This window comes from Nelumbo nucifera, chromosome 5 (genome assembly GCF_055504915.1).
Source record: "Nelumbo nucifera cultivar China Antique chromosome 5, China Antique-T2T, whole genome shotgun sequence".
In the NCBI taxonomy this organism is placed as follows: domain Eukaryota; kingdom Viridiplantae; phylum Streptophyta; class Magnoliopsida; order Proteales; family Nelumbonaceae; genus Nelumbo; species Nelumbo nucifera.
Window position 1 is genome coordinate 9,413,170 of NC_142653.1, and position 15,070 is coordinate 9,428,239.

Below are 15,070 nucleotides of genomic sequence, written 5' to 3' on the forward strand. Positions count from 1 at the left end.
ATGAAATTGGGACCCGCCATTTATAAGATGTGGGGTGTAAAATCATGCTGGTAGAGGGTTGTAACGTGTTTTGCTGACAGGTGATCCGGACTCCTGAAAAATGTTTACATCCAAACCAATGAGGGGTAACTGAAAATACATCTACACCCCTCTTACTGTCTTACAGACTATTTTGCTATATTACGAGCCAATATATTTTACTCTCTCTTTACATAGCAGATGTTACAAGTCTCAAAAACCCTTTTGAAGGTAAATCTCTAGAAGATGCTCTTTTCAGGTGTGAGCATGCTTGATGTGTTTGATTTGGTAGAGGGGCTGAAAGTATGAACCAAAATAGAAGTTTTAAAGACTGGTTTGAAGATTAGCAGAAAGTATGTTCCAGCTCAGAAAATAAAAATAGTGAGTTGTTTCAGTTCTTTGTTAGTTTGCAGTACTGGGCCTGAAACCATGCTATCTTTAGAGATGAAGTGCCTAATTCAGTATGTTTTTTTTTAATGAAAAGGATCCATTAAAATCATCAAGGGTACATAAGGAGCTCCCTCTTACAGAAATAACGATTTGAGAGTGAGGGGGTGAACGAGTGCAAAAAGAGTGAGTTACGTTCTATGTACATTAGCTTTCCTTGCTAGATTATGCGCTACAGCAACTTACAAATATCAGATTTATGCTTTCAAAAAATCTCAAAAGATATTTGACATGATCCAGCAAAACTTTTTCATTCCATCGATCTAATGTTTTCAGTGGCTCCTTTTATCTTCAAAAGAACTCCCTTCGAATCAGATATGAGTGTAGCTTTCAAAATTCCTAGAGAAATCAGTCTTCTTAGGCCTCGGATGATTGTCCAGAGCACAGTTTCTGAGGAATCGTTTGACTGGCATGGCTGTCCTTCTGCAATGCAAACATTGTGGGAGTAAGACAATAAATAAAGACCTGTAGAAGCTGTATGAGTGGTAGAGTCCCAGGATCCATCCACTATAGCTAAAGAGTATGAATTAAAGGAGAATCAGTGGGGAGTAAGAGTAGCTGTAGGGTTTCGTTCACCAGCCATTATTTCAGCAAGGTGAAAACTCCCTGGATTTGGTCCAATCTAAATGGGCACAGGAATTACAACTGATGGTGGTTCAATTGGTAAGTTCATTAGCTAATTATAGCAGAAACTTGGGATCAAATGATCAAATCCCATTGCTACCAGGCTTGGCCAACCCAAACTGATTATATACATTTACTTTGTGGGCTGAGAGGTGAAAATTGTGGGTATCAACATTTTGTACAAGGCTTTTCTTTGCTGTCATGAACGCAAAGTGGGTGTTTAGCATTGGAGTGTTTCATAAGTGTTCTGTTTCTGTTGATGTATCATGCGTGTCACATCAGCAATTAAACTGAATCGGCAAAAAAATCTAAGGGTATCAATGGACTGGTTTCGGATTGGAACCCGTCCAGTCCAAAATTAATTTGGATGAATTGGACAGACCAACAAGACATATTGGTTTGGACCAATCCAGTCCAAAATATTAATTAGAGTGGATTGGACCTGATCCATCCATAACAAATTTACATTGGATTAGGTTGGATTAAGCCAACATCTGGTCCATTGATATAAGATAAGAATATGTGTCAATGGTCTGGGTTTGAGTTGAAACCAATCTAAATCAAAATGAATTTGAATAGATTGGACGATCCAAACATTGAATTGGATTGGTCCAAAACATTCATTGGATTGGATTGGACCTGGTCCATTTATAATGGATTCGCATTGGACTGGATCAGATTGGACCAAATTCAGTCCAATTGACACCCCTAAGAAAATCTCATTTTAGCAATTAAATGGAATTGACAAGAAAATTGCATTAACATGGCACATTGGAATTTGAAAAAATTGAGAAATGTCACATAATTATCATTATAAATATATTATAATATTAAGTCAAATCACTTTAAATGCTCAATCCGCCTGCATCCTAACTTTTTTCTTGTGTTTTTCAAAAAATTATATGAAACGAAACACTTGTGAATCAGGGCCTCACTTATGAAAAAAACGCTCGTAAAGCAGCCTGCACTGTTGATCGGACTCTTTTTAACAGACTCCATGTAATTAGAAAAACAGTTCTACCAAATAGCTTCAAAACAGCCCAGGCTCCTTTTTCCAAACAGCCATGTTTTTCCCCTATTAGTGGGGTCATTTCGTAAAGGGTGAATGACGATAGAATTTTCGATGTGGCAAATGTGAAATCACGATCTCCACCCAGCATCCTTAAATTATTGGAATGGTCCGATTCCATACCCCTATTTTTGGCAAACCACACGGACCCTTACATGTATGCAAACCCACGATTCCCACCCTTGTGTGATAATGATAAGAGATAAAAATAAAGTATGCACCACTGTTAAACATTTTTATTTTTGAGTCATAGTCTCATAGATGATAATCGATAATGTATACCATAGTTACCCGGTTTCGTTGGTTCTTCTGATCCAAGTTTAGGCAGTGTTTGGCATCAATGCCATTTTCTGACAAAAAGGCGCTATATAGGCACCACATAAAAAGCGATGTTTCAGAAATGGCCTCTTATTTGGTACCATTTTTCCATAAAAACATTGCTTCAGACCATGCCTTAAAAATCAAGAGAGTGGTCTGAAATAATGCCAAATTCGATGTTTTCTCAAAAAACAACCCATAGCTGTCAATAGTGCAATGATGTGACATCAATGTAGCATCATGTTAAACATTAGATAATATGACCATACTGAAAATGGTTCTACAACACCGATACCAAACAAAACCAATGCTGTTTTCCCAAAAAAACAGCCTGTGGCAGCACCACTTCCAAACAAAAAAAATAAACACCCAGACATGTCAGCTCCATGCTGTGTTCCCAGCACCGAAGCCAAACACCTGTTTAGTTTATGGTTTCTTAAATAACCTGTTTGACTAGTATGACTGTAAATAATTTTGACAATTTTCATTCAAAACTTGAAGTTTCTAGAGAAGTTTGATAGGAGAAGATGAACTACTATATATGTTCCATTTGATAGAAGATAAAGAAAAAGTTTTAGGGAAAATTTTCCGAAACTTCAAAATTTCTTAGGCAAAATTTGAAGTGAACACAGATTTTGCATCCAATTAAGTTTTATATCCATTTATTCGTAATTTTGGTTTTCACTCCTGGTTGATATAAAATTTGCACTGTGTTTCACTGCAGTTATTGGCAAACAAACAACCCTTATCGGAGATTCAAAAATATTAATTAAGAATCTTAGATATAGATATAAATACGCTTTGGAAAAATGCATAGAAAAAGTGGAAAATATATGGATATGTTGATGGTATTAAAGAGACTTTTAGAAATCTAACAAATATATCAATAACACCAAATCTATAGTTGAAATAAGTATGAATAAATACATTTGAAATTTACACTTTAATAGTTTATATCAAGAGGCAAGGTTCAAAATATCAATACAATACGTTTTATATTAGGTGTATTGTATCGTATCATTGGGTCCTCAATATCTATACTATATATAAAAGTGTGGATGCAGTGTAAAACTTTTTTTGGACTAAAATTATCCTTTATTTCTTTATTTGAGAAAAGGTATAAAAGTCATTTTATTATAACTCTAATGTCAATTTTAATGGCTATTATAACGGCCATATTTGTGGATTTAATCCATTTCTAATTGTAAGTGTTGAAAATGTAACTTTAGTTATTACTTTTTGCTTATTTAATCCCCTCTCATTAAGTCTTATACTTGAGGTATAAATCTCATTTTCTCTAATTAAATCCTATATTTTTAAATTAATTTTCACAAATAAATGCTACTAATTAGAACTATGTCAAATATTTTTAACAATATAAACTCATATATTTTAAAATTGGCTCAAAAACAAAATCATTATTTATCCAAGTGGTGGCTAAGCAATTCAACAATATGAACTAAATTAATCATCCTATGAAGTCATAGTTGGGTAATAAATTTTTTAAATAAAAATAAATATGTAAAATTACAAAAAATTAGGCACCTTTGTGATATTTTTTATTAATCAAATTAAAACAATAAATGTAATAAACAATCACTATTTTTATTGATAATGAAAATAAAATTCATATTTTAGAACTAACCAAAAATGAAATATAAAAACTAATAGTAAATAGTTCAACTTTTGGGTTAAATGTGCTAACCTTTAATGTCATTATAAATATAAATTTTAATAAAATATAAAAATAAAAAACACATTATTTTCACACACAAAAATACAACAAAAATATATAGAAAAAAATCAAGGTTTTTTTGAAAAAAATCAAGGTTCTTTTGAAAAAAATCAAGGTTTTAAAAACAACGTAGAAACAGAACTAATTTGGGTTTTAATTTCTAGGCCAATGGTTCAACCATCCAGTTTGAGCGGGTCAAAGTCCACTATATATATATATATATATATATATATACATTATTATGAGACAGGAGTGCAAGACTTTAAGAAGGATGTGGTTGGTTAAAGCTGAGAAGTGAAAAAAAAAGAAAGAAAACGAAGAAAAAGAGAAGTATCATTGGAGGTGATTGTCACCATGTTCACCGATTGTTGTTGTAAAGCCACTACAAGAAAAACAGCCTAAGTCAGTTATCCAAAAACTGCCAACTTAGGCCTTTAGACCGCCGTCTTAGATAAAAGGCGGCAACCATCCACCCGCAGCCTAAAGCACTGTCGTCTGTCACCTTAGATGAAGGCTGCTAGCTTAGGCAGACAAAACTGCCACCTTTGCCGCTTGGTCCAAGGCGGTTCAAAATCTCCTAAAGTGCTTATCCCTATTTAAGGCGGCAGTCCATGTTCTTTATGACCATCGCCTTAGGTCCTATATGCATGACTTCAACTTTTGGTCTTGTTAATGATTCAAGCCGGCGGACATGGACCACCAGCTTTAGTCCTTTTAATAGCAAGGCAACAAACAAAAAATTGCCGCCTTAGGTCCTATTTAAGCACTAAAGCGGCAGGCATGACCGCTGCCCTTAGTCCTATGTAATTGCCATTTTATTAAGCACGACCGTCGGCATAGACTTATTTTTTCAAAAAAAATATATATGCCCAATTTAATTTTAGCATTTTTGTGGTACCTGAATTTTTTTATTGATTAGTACAACAAATCATTTGACAATTGATAAATGAAAACTTAGACAACTTAATAAAAAACAATTTAAAATGAAATCTATTAATTCAAAGATTAGATATTAAAACATCCAAAAGAAATTGTTCAAATATAATATCCAATTCAATAGTACCAAAACTTTAAAAAATTTCAAATTCTCTAATTATGTAGTTCATCTTCCGATGCAAATCCATTTAACATATTGGTTGAACATGCAAATTAAAACATATAAATATTAAAATTATATTCAAGTATTTTAACTACAAAGATAGAGATGGTTAATAAAATTTACACGGGCTGAATTCCAAGGAATTGAAATACCAATAGTAGTTCTATAGCATCCATATGGGCATATTCGCAATTCATCACTTATAATTGGAATTGGAACAATGATCACAAATTAAAAAGTAAATTTTAAAGAGTTTTCTTTTGATGCCCAAATTTGTTAGAGGATTAATAAAGGAAAATGAATATTCAAAATAAAGTTAAAAATTTTAAAAGCATGGATTGTTGTTGAAAGTAAAAGATATGAAGAGCAGTTTAGAGAGAGAGATTTTGGATTTCTTTTAATAAATATTATAGATGCTAAATGGAATAGAATATACATAGCTTTGGACTCAATAGGAGGAAAAGCAGATAGCTGAGTGTTCTCCCGCTGTTGGTACATTCATAAATTGTGATCAATAGATTCATCTACATCTAGTCTGGATCTCTTAATTTGCAACCATCTTAACCAAAGTAATGACTTTAAATCACCATCTTAACCAAAGTAACGACTTTAAATCACCATCTTAACCAAAGTAATGAACATTCTGGTTTTAAACAAGGAAATTTTAGAGGGGAAAAAAACAAGTTGGGTCTGTTCCTTTCTGTCCCAAAACTCATCTCATACCACTAAACCTACACTTAGAAGTTTAAACCCCCACCCCCCTTAATAATTTCTGAAGAAGCTGCCAGAGCTCAGCAGAGGTTATGCTGATGAAGCTACTTATCTTGTATTGGTTGGTCACCATGGAGGACTCCTGGTTTGTTTGTATTTACTACTTTACTCTGATGCTATCTAACTAGTAATAAGGGAGATTCTTCATCTGCATTTAATTTTAAAACTTTGTGGCCTATGAAAGCAATAGGGCCTGCTTGATGCTCGTCTTATCAAAAGTAACTCTTCCCTCTCAATTGTAATTCTAAGTTGTAACAAAAAAGATAACACCCACAAGCTACAAGCCCCAAACATGGCATGTGCTTTGTCTTTAGTAATAAATTACACCACTACAATTCTGTTATTAGGGCTAAAGATGTAGCCAATAGCCACTCACTAGGTCAAGTATTGGGCCTAAAGCCAGTGCCACTGAACAAGCAAGTACACATGGCCAATCCAAATATTTAAGAAACAATCTTCTCCCTTGTTTAAGGACGCAATGCTAACCAAAGAAAGCTTACAAGATGATGACAGTAAGCAGGAGATGACCTACTGTTGACATAGAGAAGAAAGAGAACCAGTATTGCTTATCATTCATACCAAATGTTTCATTAGTATCAAACATCTTAAATAGACTTCTCAAGGATTGGCACCTACTTGTTTTATCCACATCTTCAGATTTTAGACATACATGTAATAAAATGAAAAATCCCAAAGGTTCTAATTTCTTGTAGATTCACCAAGTAATATCACACTTGAAACTTTATGTGGGAGGATGGCAAGATTTTTTCCATAATAAAGTAAAAAAAATCATTAACTTAAAAAAAAAAGAGCTACAAGCTATGGAAGTCTTGAAGAGGTTTCACTTCTAGTGCCAGGAAGGTAAAAAATAAACAATAAAAAATACATCTAATGCAACCAAACCCACCATCAAAATCACCCAAAAATATCTAATGTTGTTCAAAACTTGTTAGACTCAGACCAAACCAAATGGTTGGATTTGTTAACCCACGACCCAGTCAGATTTTTAAAGACATTCTCTTGAGCTTTTGAAAACACAGAAGAACTGTTATTGATCCAAATGATTTAGTAAAAATCACTTCCAATAAATTTAAAAGTAAAAACCAATACATGTTGATATCCCTAATTATGTATTTTTCATTAAAATGGACTGCAAATTTCCCCTTTGTCTACATGTTGCTCAGCCATCAATTATAACCTTGAATCTTTGATTTATGCACCTCAATGGAGAATAACAGAGGCAGATCACTTCAATGGAATGCAATCCAAATTATCTTGTGATGTGGAATATTTCTCAATTGTATGCACTTCAATGAACAACCTGACTAATAAACCCACTCCCTTCCTTTATATTTTTAGAAAACACTTTAGTGCCATCACATTTTTGGACTGTTTCATGCTGCAGGACAATATTAAAATTAAGTATACTTAATTCAGCAAAACATTAAGCACTAAATCATGACTATATGTTGTATGCCACTGAATTACAAGTAACTAACAGACACAAGACATGGCAAATTTATTACTGTGTATTGTAAGTTTGCAACTGAAACCTAAAAGAAATCCCTAACACCAACCCAAAACAGTCTTTTTAAACACAGTCAAAGCTTGTGACTAGTTACAGAACGCTGTGCCAACTTATTGTGTCATTCGTTGAAGCATCAAGCATTCATTTATTCTATGTCAAAATATTTGAATTTGATTATGTGACGCAAAGTACATTTAAATGAATCTAAAAACTATCTTTTTAAACTCATTCACGGCTTGTGACTAACTAGAGAACACCGTGCCAACTTACTGTGTCATTCAATGAAGCATCCGACATTTAGTTATTCTATGTCCAAGTATTGGAATTTCATTATGTGATGCAAGAGACATTTAAATGAATCTAAGTCTTCTATCATGATCTATTTTCACCTTATTATTCAACCATGCATATGCAATCAACTGCATGGTACCTGATTCTGGAACACCTTCAGCTATGATGGCCACAACTCTAACGGTTTGGTTGTTTCAAAGCAGACATTGAAGAAGCAGCAACACTGTAGAAAGCAAAATAGTTATAGGAAGACTTGTTTATGCTAATTTGGCAGTGTTGGGTTTAGGGGTTGAAATTTATTCATTTTCTTTCAATAAAGTAAAAACAAGCAATGAAGTTCAAATATACTGAAACTTTGCTTACAAATTGAAGGCAAACTTCACACTTGGGAAGATGCAATTCTTTGAAACAAGACAAGAGGTATGGATTTTTCCCTTCCCCAGATCTGATGGAAGCTTGAAACCACCTATTTGTACCCGTTAAAGAGAATGGAGCTGAAAGATTAAGAAAATGAATCAGCTAATATGAAAATCGCAGTTTCGAATGTGGGAAGAGAAAAGGTGGCACATGATGAATGATATTAGCATCACAAATCTGTCTTTCAATCAATAATAAAATGTCTTTCAAGTACATCCTTTTCTATGCTTCTGCTAGTAGCTGGATCTCCCAACACCTTTCCGAAGGGAACACACTTCATTCAATCCCAAGTATAGACTTATTCCCTGTTTGCATTTCAAGAAACATAGGGCAAAAGACATTGATATACAAGATAAAGCTAGCAGTTGGTGAAATTAATAGAGCTTACAAAAAAAAGAAGTTGGTGATAAATTAAGTAATAGAAGAAAATGTAGAGGGAAAGAAAGAATAGTGTTGGGAAGTAAGAGGCATGAAAATCAGTTTCTGGTTAGAGAAAAAGTAAATGTTATCTAGAAAATACCCCATAAACAATAGATACTAACAAATATCCTCTGTTAAATAAACCCATGTCTTCTTCTATCAACATGTAACCTAATGCTTTAGGGAAAACTAAAGGAAGTAATGTACCATAGTCCTAGCTTCAACTTGGATTCTCTCTGCCTCCAGAGCCTGGTGTTTCTCCTCTAACTCTGAGTAGAATGGAAGAGAAACGAAATGAGAATGGAGTCAGCACATAATTTAAATATGGGTTGCAACTAAGAACCATTAATCAAGAATGTCACTGAAGCAGGGAATTCCATATTCAGAAGTCTAAAAACTGAAGTACCTCCTTCCGTTTTTCAGCATGCTCAGTGCATCGGAATTTAGGAGCTGATGCAATTGTTTTCCTGGGTTTTAATGCTTGAACAGATGCTGCAGTACTAAGTATGGCCAAGGATAACCCAGATCCAGAAACAAAAAAAAAAAAAAGTTATAAACAGATAACTAAAAGAGAATTATTTAGACTTTAGGTTGAGAAGGGTCAAAGGATACAAGGAAGCAACAGAACAAGCATCTTCTTCATCAATATGCTTTTTATTATCAGGTTGCAGTGGCTTCCTCGATACCAAAGATGTACTAGGCTGCACAAGATACAAAACTCTCAACATCAGCAATGGAAAAAAAGTCCCCCATTTAGTCAGTACTCAGTAGTAACTATTAAATATTTTCTAACTAATCCAATATTTTTACATCCAATGACCTATGCATCAGGGCATACATGCCCCTGAATGAATTACTATGAGCTCCTTTTGAATTTCAAGTCAGATTGCTGATCATTTCCACACCAGCCACTCCCATCTGTTTCTTTAGTCCATTCTTTCCATGTCTGTGATTTGATAGGTCACTCTTTCAGTTGCCAATCTTCAGTTCTCAATTCATTTTTGGCTCTTCCACTAGAATTTGGAGAACCCCAACCAAGACAAGGTAGGGTTCCCTATTTTTGTGCCACATTTGTGTCACAAGTGGTTGAAATCCTCAGTTGTCCCCAATCACATTGATGTTTGTCTTCATTCCAAACCAATATTGCCTAACCTAAATCTGATCAAAAGTTACTGTGATCATATCTGAATTCTATTTGGTAAAATATCCATTATCATCTTAAATGGAATTTATTTTAGGTAACTACCCTGGAAGACAGGAAGAGTTAATTATAAGTTTATAACTTAAAAAGATTTCTTTAAATTTTCTTAAGAATGGATGTTTCATACTTTTATGTTGAATGACCATTTTTTGGTAACCTAATACTATAAAAAACATCTTGTTTTGAATGGTTACCAATCATAAGTTTATTAATAAGAATATGAAATCATAAGATTTGATATCAAATCTTCTTATTAAAAATAAAACAGAATCCTTCTCACAGGAAGAATCATGGGAGCTAGCTCTACTTATCCGGGGAAATACCAGGCCTGGGACTGGATCTGTAACTCTAGGCTGAAATTGAAAATTGATTATATGGCATCCCCGAGCTATTATATTACTGGTCCCATCACTCCATCCTTCTTTTAGCGGCAGTTTCATTTTTTCTGTAGTGTAGGTGACTTCAATCCCAGGAGCGCCATATCAAAACTGATTGGTTTATAGGTAAAAGGGGTAGCTTTAAGCTGGGTTGTAAGTCTTGGTTAGGTGCTTTCTATTTAATGACAATGCCTTGTATTGTCCTTGATAAATTCTGATGGAACAGAGAATTTCACAATATCGGATATCCAACATCAACCAACACTTACCAATCATAAAAAGATCAATCAACAAGCTTTTTCTATTTTTAACCAACCAATCAGCTTCATCATTGATCCACCAGAAGAAAAATAATTTATTTATTCAGCAAGCAAGTCACCATATATAAAAGATTCAAAAATTGGGATTTTCCTACTGTAATGAAATCATGGGTAGGAAAATTTGTTAAACTGCATCATGCCTTATCTCCATCCAGGTATGTGTGTGTGAGAGTGAGTGAGTGAGAGAAAGAGAGAGAGAGAGAGAACATCCCAAGAAGGAAAGACCTGAATAATGGGTCTCTGTGTTTCTGAGTTCTGTCTCTGCAAAAAGGATTCCAACCCCATTTACTCTGTCAAAGAGTGTTAGAACTTGGTCTTCTGACAGGTGATGCCCATTTGCATGTTTAATGAGTAATATTAACGAATAAGTTAGTGAAAGATAAACACCAACATGACTATAGTATAAAATTTCTGTGATGTTGACTCAATGCACATTACCTTGTCCTTTCATTGCCAATGTACTGTGCAATGTTGAAAGTTCAGCTTCTCTTTCCCTCAACAACTATAGCCCTGTTACTGGGCTTAAGCTTGTTGACAAAGAGCAAATAGAATTGCTGAATATGCTTAGGCAAGAAGAAAATGGAAATCTGAAGAATTACAAAAAATCAAATACAAAAATTAACAAAACAAGTAAGAGTACCTAATTGCTATAAACATTCCTTTGATGAAAGAATAAACTTTCTCAACTGAATTCAACAAAGCCTTGTCCCTATGATATGGAGTTAACTAAAGTCAATCATAATGTTTAGATTCAATGGGACAATAGTGGTTTTCAGGCTGACACTGAAACTAAAGTGCATGCATTCCCAATTATATATCCTGAATCTGCAAAAATACTGGCAAGCCTTGTCCCAATGAAACAAAAATAAATAACCAAGAGAAGCACTTCATCAAGATTCCTTATTAGTAGTCCTGATGTAATTTCAGCACTTGGACACCAAAGAACGTCAATAGTGACATTCTACATGACAATGAACTAGTTGCAACACTCTTAAGGCATCTCTCCTTCATCACATCTCCATATTCAAAATCACAAAGAAGCAAGCTGAATTTCACAAGATGTATAGTGGGCTCCACTGTGAACCTCCCAACCCTTTCTCTCTCCTCTATCCCCTACCGACCTTCTCCTAACTAATTACCATGAACTGAAAAAATGATGCTGAGAACACTTTATAAAGAGTTCTTACTGGCTATTGCTTCCATTGAAATTTATTTAATGGTTTAATCAAATGACCATACAGAAAGTGTAAACTATAGACGACAAAGAAGTTATAGTAATGCTAAAAATGTACAATAGCTCCAGTTGGACAATTAGAAATTATTTAAACAAAATGTGAATTATCAAATGCAACTAACATCATAATAATCAGTAGGAAAATACTATAAAACATACAATGATCATGTACTTGCTCCATTCTAGAATTTGAATAGATGGGATTTTCAGGGTTCAATTCTAGAGTTTGAATCTTAGAATCTTGATTCTAAAATTCAACCAGCCATTAGGATGCTATCTAAATCTGCTCATTCATAAAATTCAATCAGGCCTCTTGGGATGCCTTTATGTACAAAGTTTGGTAATTTCTTAATAAGAAACATTTTTATCAATTAAAAAAGATTTCTATTGGTTTATGTGGCAATTTTGTTGGGATATTATTCTCTGTTGGAATTATCATGTGACCAACATTGGGTAATGTCCTTTATTAACTAGTTGGTGTTATTGTGCTGAGCGAACTTTGAAAATGTAGAATTCAATAGCATGGACATGTTAGCAATAGCATGTATATCTGATTATATGTTGAGTTGGTAACGTGGTATGTTGAACTGAGGTTTTCAAGAGGAACTTTTCAATAAACTAATTGTGGAAAACTGGCGAATTAAGAGTTACGGGAGTTTCTGTTTATGAACTGGTTTTGTTATTTTTTTTATAGCTCTGACTCTGTTTTTTAACTCTATTGGCTGTTACATGCTCATACATGCAGGCACAACAAGTTGCTGAGTGGGCAATCTTTAACTTGCTAAGTACAAAAATGCAGCTCAATACAACTGTAGTACATTGTAATCAGCATATCACAATAATGCATATATGTAGATGAAGCTTTTGGTATGATTTATTAATGTCCTTTTTCTCTTCATTTGCAGGTAGGGGAGTGGGCACATTTCAAACATTAAAATCGGTGAGCAGAAACATTAAAATCAGATTTATAGACATAATCTAGTTATTGGCATCCAACAGAAACATTTTCTCTTTTTGATTTATATGGTTCATCGTGCATAAAGCATAAACCAACGGAAATTAAGGGATCAAAATTTGACATAAAAGAATATAACTTTCTGAGAAAGCACATACTACCACGTCAAAACCTTGCTTCTAAAAACAAGAATTCAACTAAGCCTTCTAGAGGGAAAGTCAAAATGTTAGATTATTTTATTTCTTGACTCGACTCAGACATAGATAGCTGAGACAAAATCCTTGAGTTTGAGTTTGCCACATCCTCGACTATTCCAATTAATCAGACAAAAACCCTAGTACCTAGACAAAACAAGCCCAGAAACACAAATAATAACTCCAAATCAAACATAAAACCCCAAAAAGAGGGAGGATTGGGAAAAAAAAAACCCTAGTACCCATTATACATAATGAAAAACTATTAAGAGGGTTAGAATGTCGTCGATTTCTCTTGGTCAAACAACGAACAAATGCAAGGATGATATTGGATCTTTTCCAATCGAAGAAAACAAATCTTCCCCTCTCTCAATCACCGATTCACACAAAAATGGAATCTTCTCAAGTGAGCGATACTAGTATGCCGTTGATTTCTCAGTCGATCTCAGACGAACAACAATCGTTTGAAGCTTTTAGGAATGCGGGAAGTAGAAGAGCTCTTGGTCTCTTCTTCTTCTTGATCGATTTCTTGGATTCCCTCCTTGGAAAAGGTTTTGGAAAAACACTTCTGACTACACAATCTCTTGATTCCTTCTGTGAAGAGGTTTTGGCTTCACGATATCTTGAATTCCTCTCCAAAAAAAAAAATAGCCTTGTTAAACGCGCGAAGGAATAGAACGAATGCAGGAAGAGGTCATCTTTTCCAAATGTTTTTGGTGTTTTTCTTGATGTCAATATGTCTAACTGGAATAGAAAGGGGTATAGACCCGATCAACTCCGGTTCAAAATTATAAACCGGATACAAAGACAAACGCCCATGTATTGTTTTGCGTTGTTTTTAGAAGAAGAGGAGGACGGTTATCTCCAGGATCATCATTTATTTTATTAGTGTATCTCGTATTTTAATATAAAATTAGTGTTAATCTTTTATATATTGTATCGATTTTTTTATTTCTTCATCAGAATTGCAATTTTTTTGCTGTTATAACTTAATAAGAATCAAAATAATGAGAAAATTCAAAATCAAAATGGAAAAACTAAAAACCCTAATTAATTGTCCATTGAAGATAATCGAATAAGATTATGAGATATGAAATTTTCTTTTATTTTAAATCTTCTAATTTCTATTTTAAAACAAATAAAAAAATTGGAATTAATTTCAAAGCAACCTGAGAACCATTAATTGGGTCAAACATTTTAATGGTTAAACCGATCAAGTTAACCAAACAGTTCGACCAACTATTCTGATTCGGTTTTTGAAATAGTGATTAAAATACTCATTTTTAAATTTAGTCCCTATTTAACTATAAGGTTTAATTTGTAAATTGAACTACTACTTTTCACTTCATTTAATTCATTTTATTTAAATCTTATATTTTTTTGATAAATAAGCAAAATAAAAAAGATACATCAAAAAGATAAAACACTACAAAAAGAAAAGTCTAGCCAAACAGGTAGGCCTATCAAAGATACTTTGAAACTTCACAATTTGATCTGTTTATAACATATTTGGATGAAGTGTTTATGCAATCAGTTTTAGATTTTGTAATATGTATTTGATTAATAATGAAAAACAATATATATATATATATATATAAACAAAAATAAAAATACATAAATTTAAAAAAAAATAAATATATTATTATTATAATTTTCATCATTTAGAATTCCCATATGTAAAATACATGCATAATTAATTACTAGTTTTGTTTAAGTGGACTTCACTCATTTTAATGTTTTCAAGTGTTAAAAATCTTTTTTTTTTTTAATCCTCAAACTTTACTCCAGGTGGAGCCGTGGAGGGGCAACCACCTTCAAATTTTATTAGAAGACAATAAAATAAGCAATAGATATATAAGGGAGGACTTACCCGCATGGCCCCAAAGCCCATATACAAGATAACCCCATCCTTACCTCTCAAATTCATAAACAAAAACAATAAACTAATCAATTTTGATTTGAGGAATATACAATAGATCATTAAAATAAAAGTTATAACAGTCCCATGGAAGAGAAGATAAGTGATCGAACATCACTTAAAATTGCTGAATG

At 33.4% G+C, this 15,070-nt stretch overlaps 1 protein-coding gene across 11 annotated transcripts; it reads right to left on the bottom strand.

Annotated features, from left to right (window-relative positions):
• Positions 1 to 494: 494 nt before the first annotated feature.
• LOC104607208 (protein WVD2-like 3) lies at positions 495 to 13,763 on the bottom strand. Of its 11 annotated transcripts, none has more exons than XM_088886972.1 (7): positions 11,074 to 13,762; positions 10,861 to 10,953; positions 9,350 to 9,438; positions 9,144 to 9,237; positions 8,945 to 9,006; positions 8,264 to 8,622; positions 7,906 to 8,123 (listed from the first exon to the last, which is right to left on the bottom strand). In XM_088886972.1, the coding sequence occupies exons 2-5, from the start codon at positions 10,918 to 10,920 to the stop codon at positions 9,001 to 9,003; spliced, it is 249 nt and encodes an 82-aa protein (XP_088743098.1). In that variant the 5' UTR covers positions 10,921 to 10,953; positions 11,074 to 13,762; the 3' UTR covers positions 7,906 to 8,123; positions 8,264 to 8,622; positions 8,945 to 9,000. The 11 variants fall into 11 exon arrangements, 9 of the variants coding, with proteins under 9 accessions (XP_088743095.1, XP_088743096.1, XP_088743098.1 ...); XM_088886975.1 differs by having other exon boundaries at positions 8,264 to 8,394; positions 8,532 to 8,622; positions 10,861 to 13,762; XM_088886969.1 differs by adding an exon at positions 495 to 888 and having other exon boundaries at positions 8,040 to 8,123; positions 8,264 to 9,006; positions 10,861 to 13,762.
• Positions 13,764 to 15,070: the final 1,307 nt, after the last annotated feature.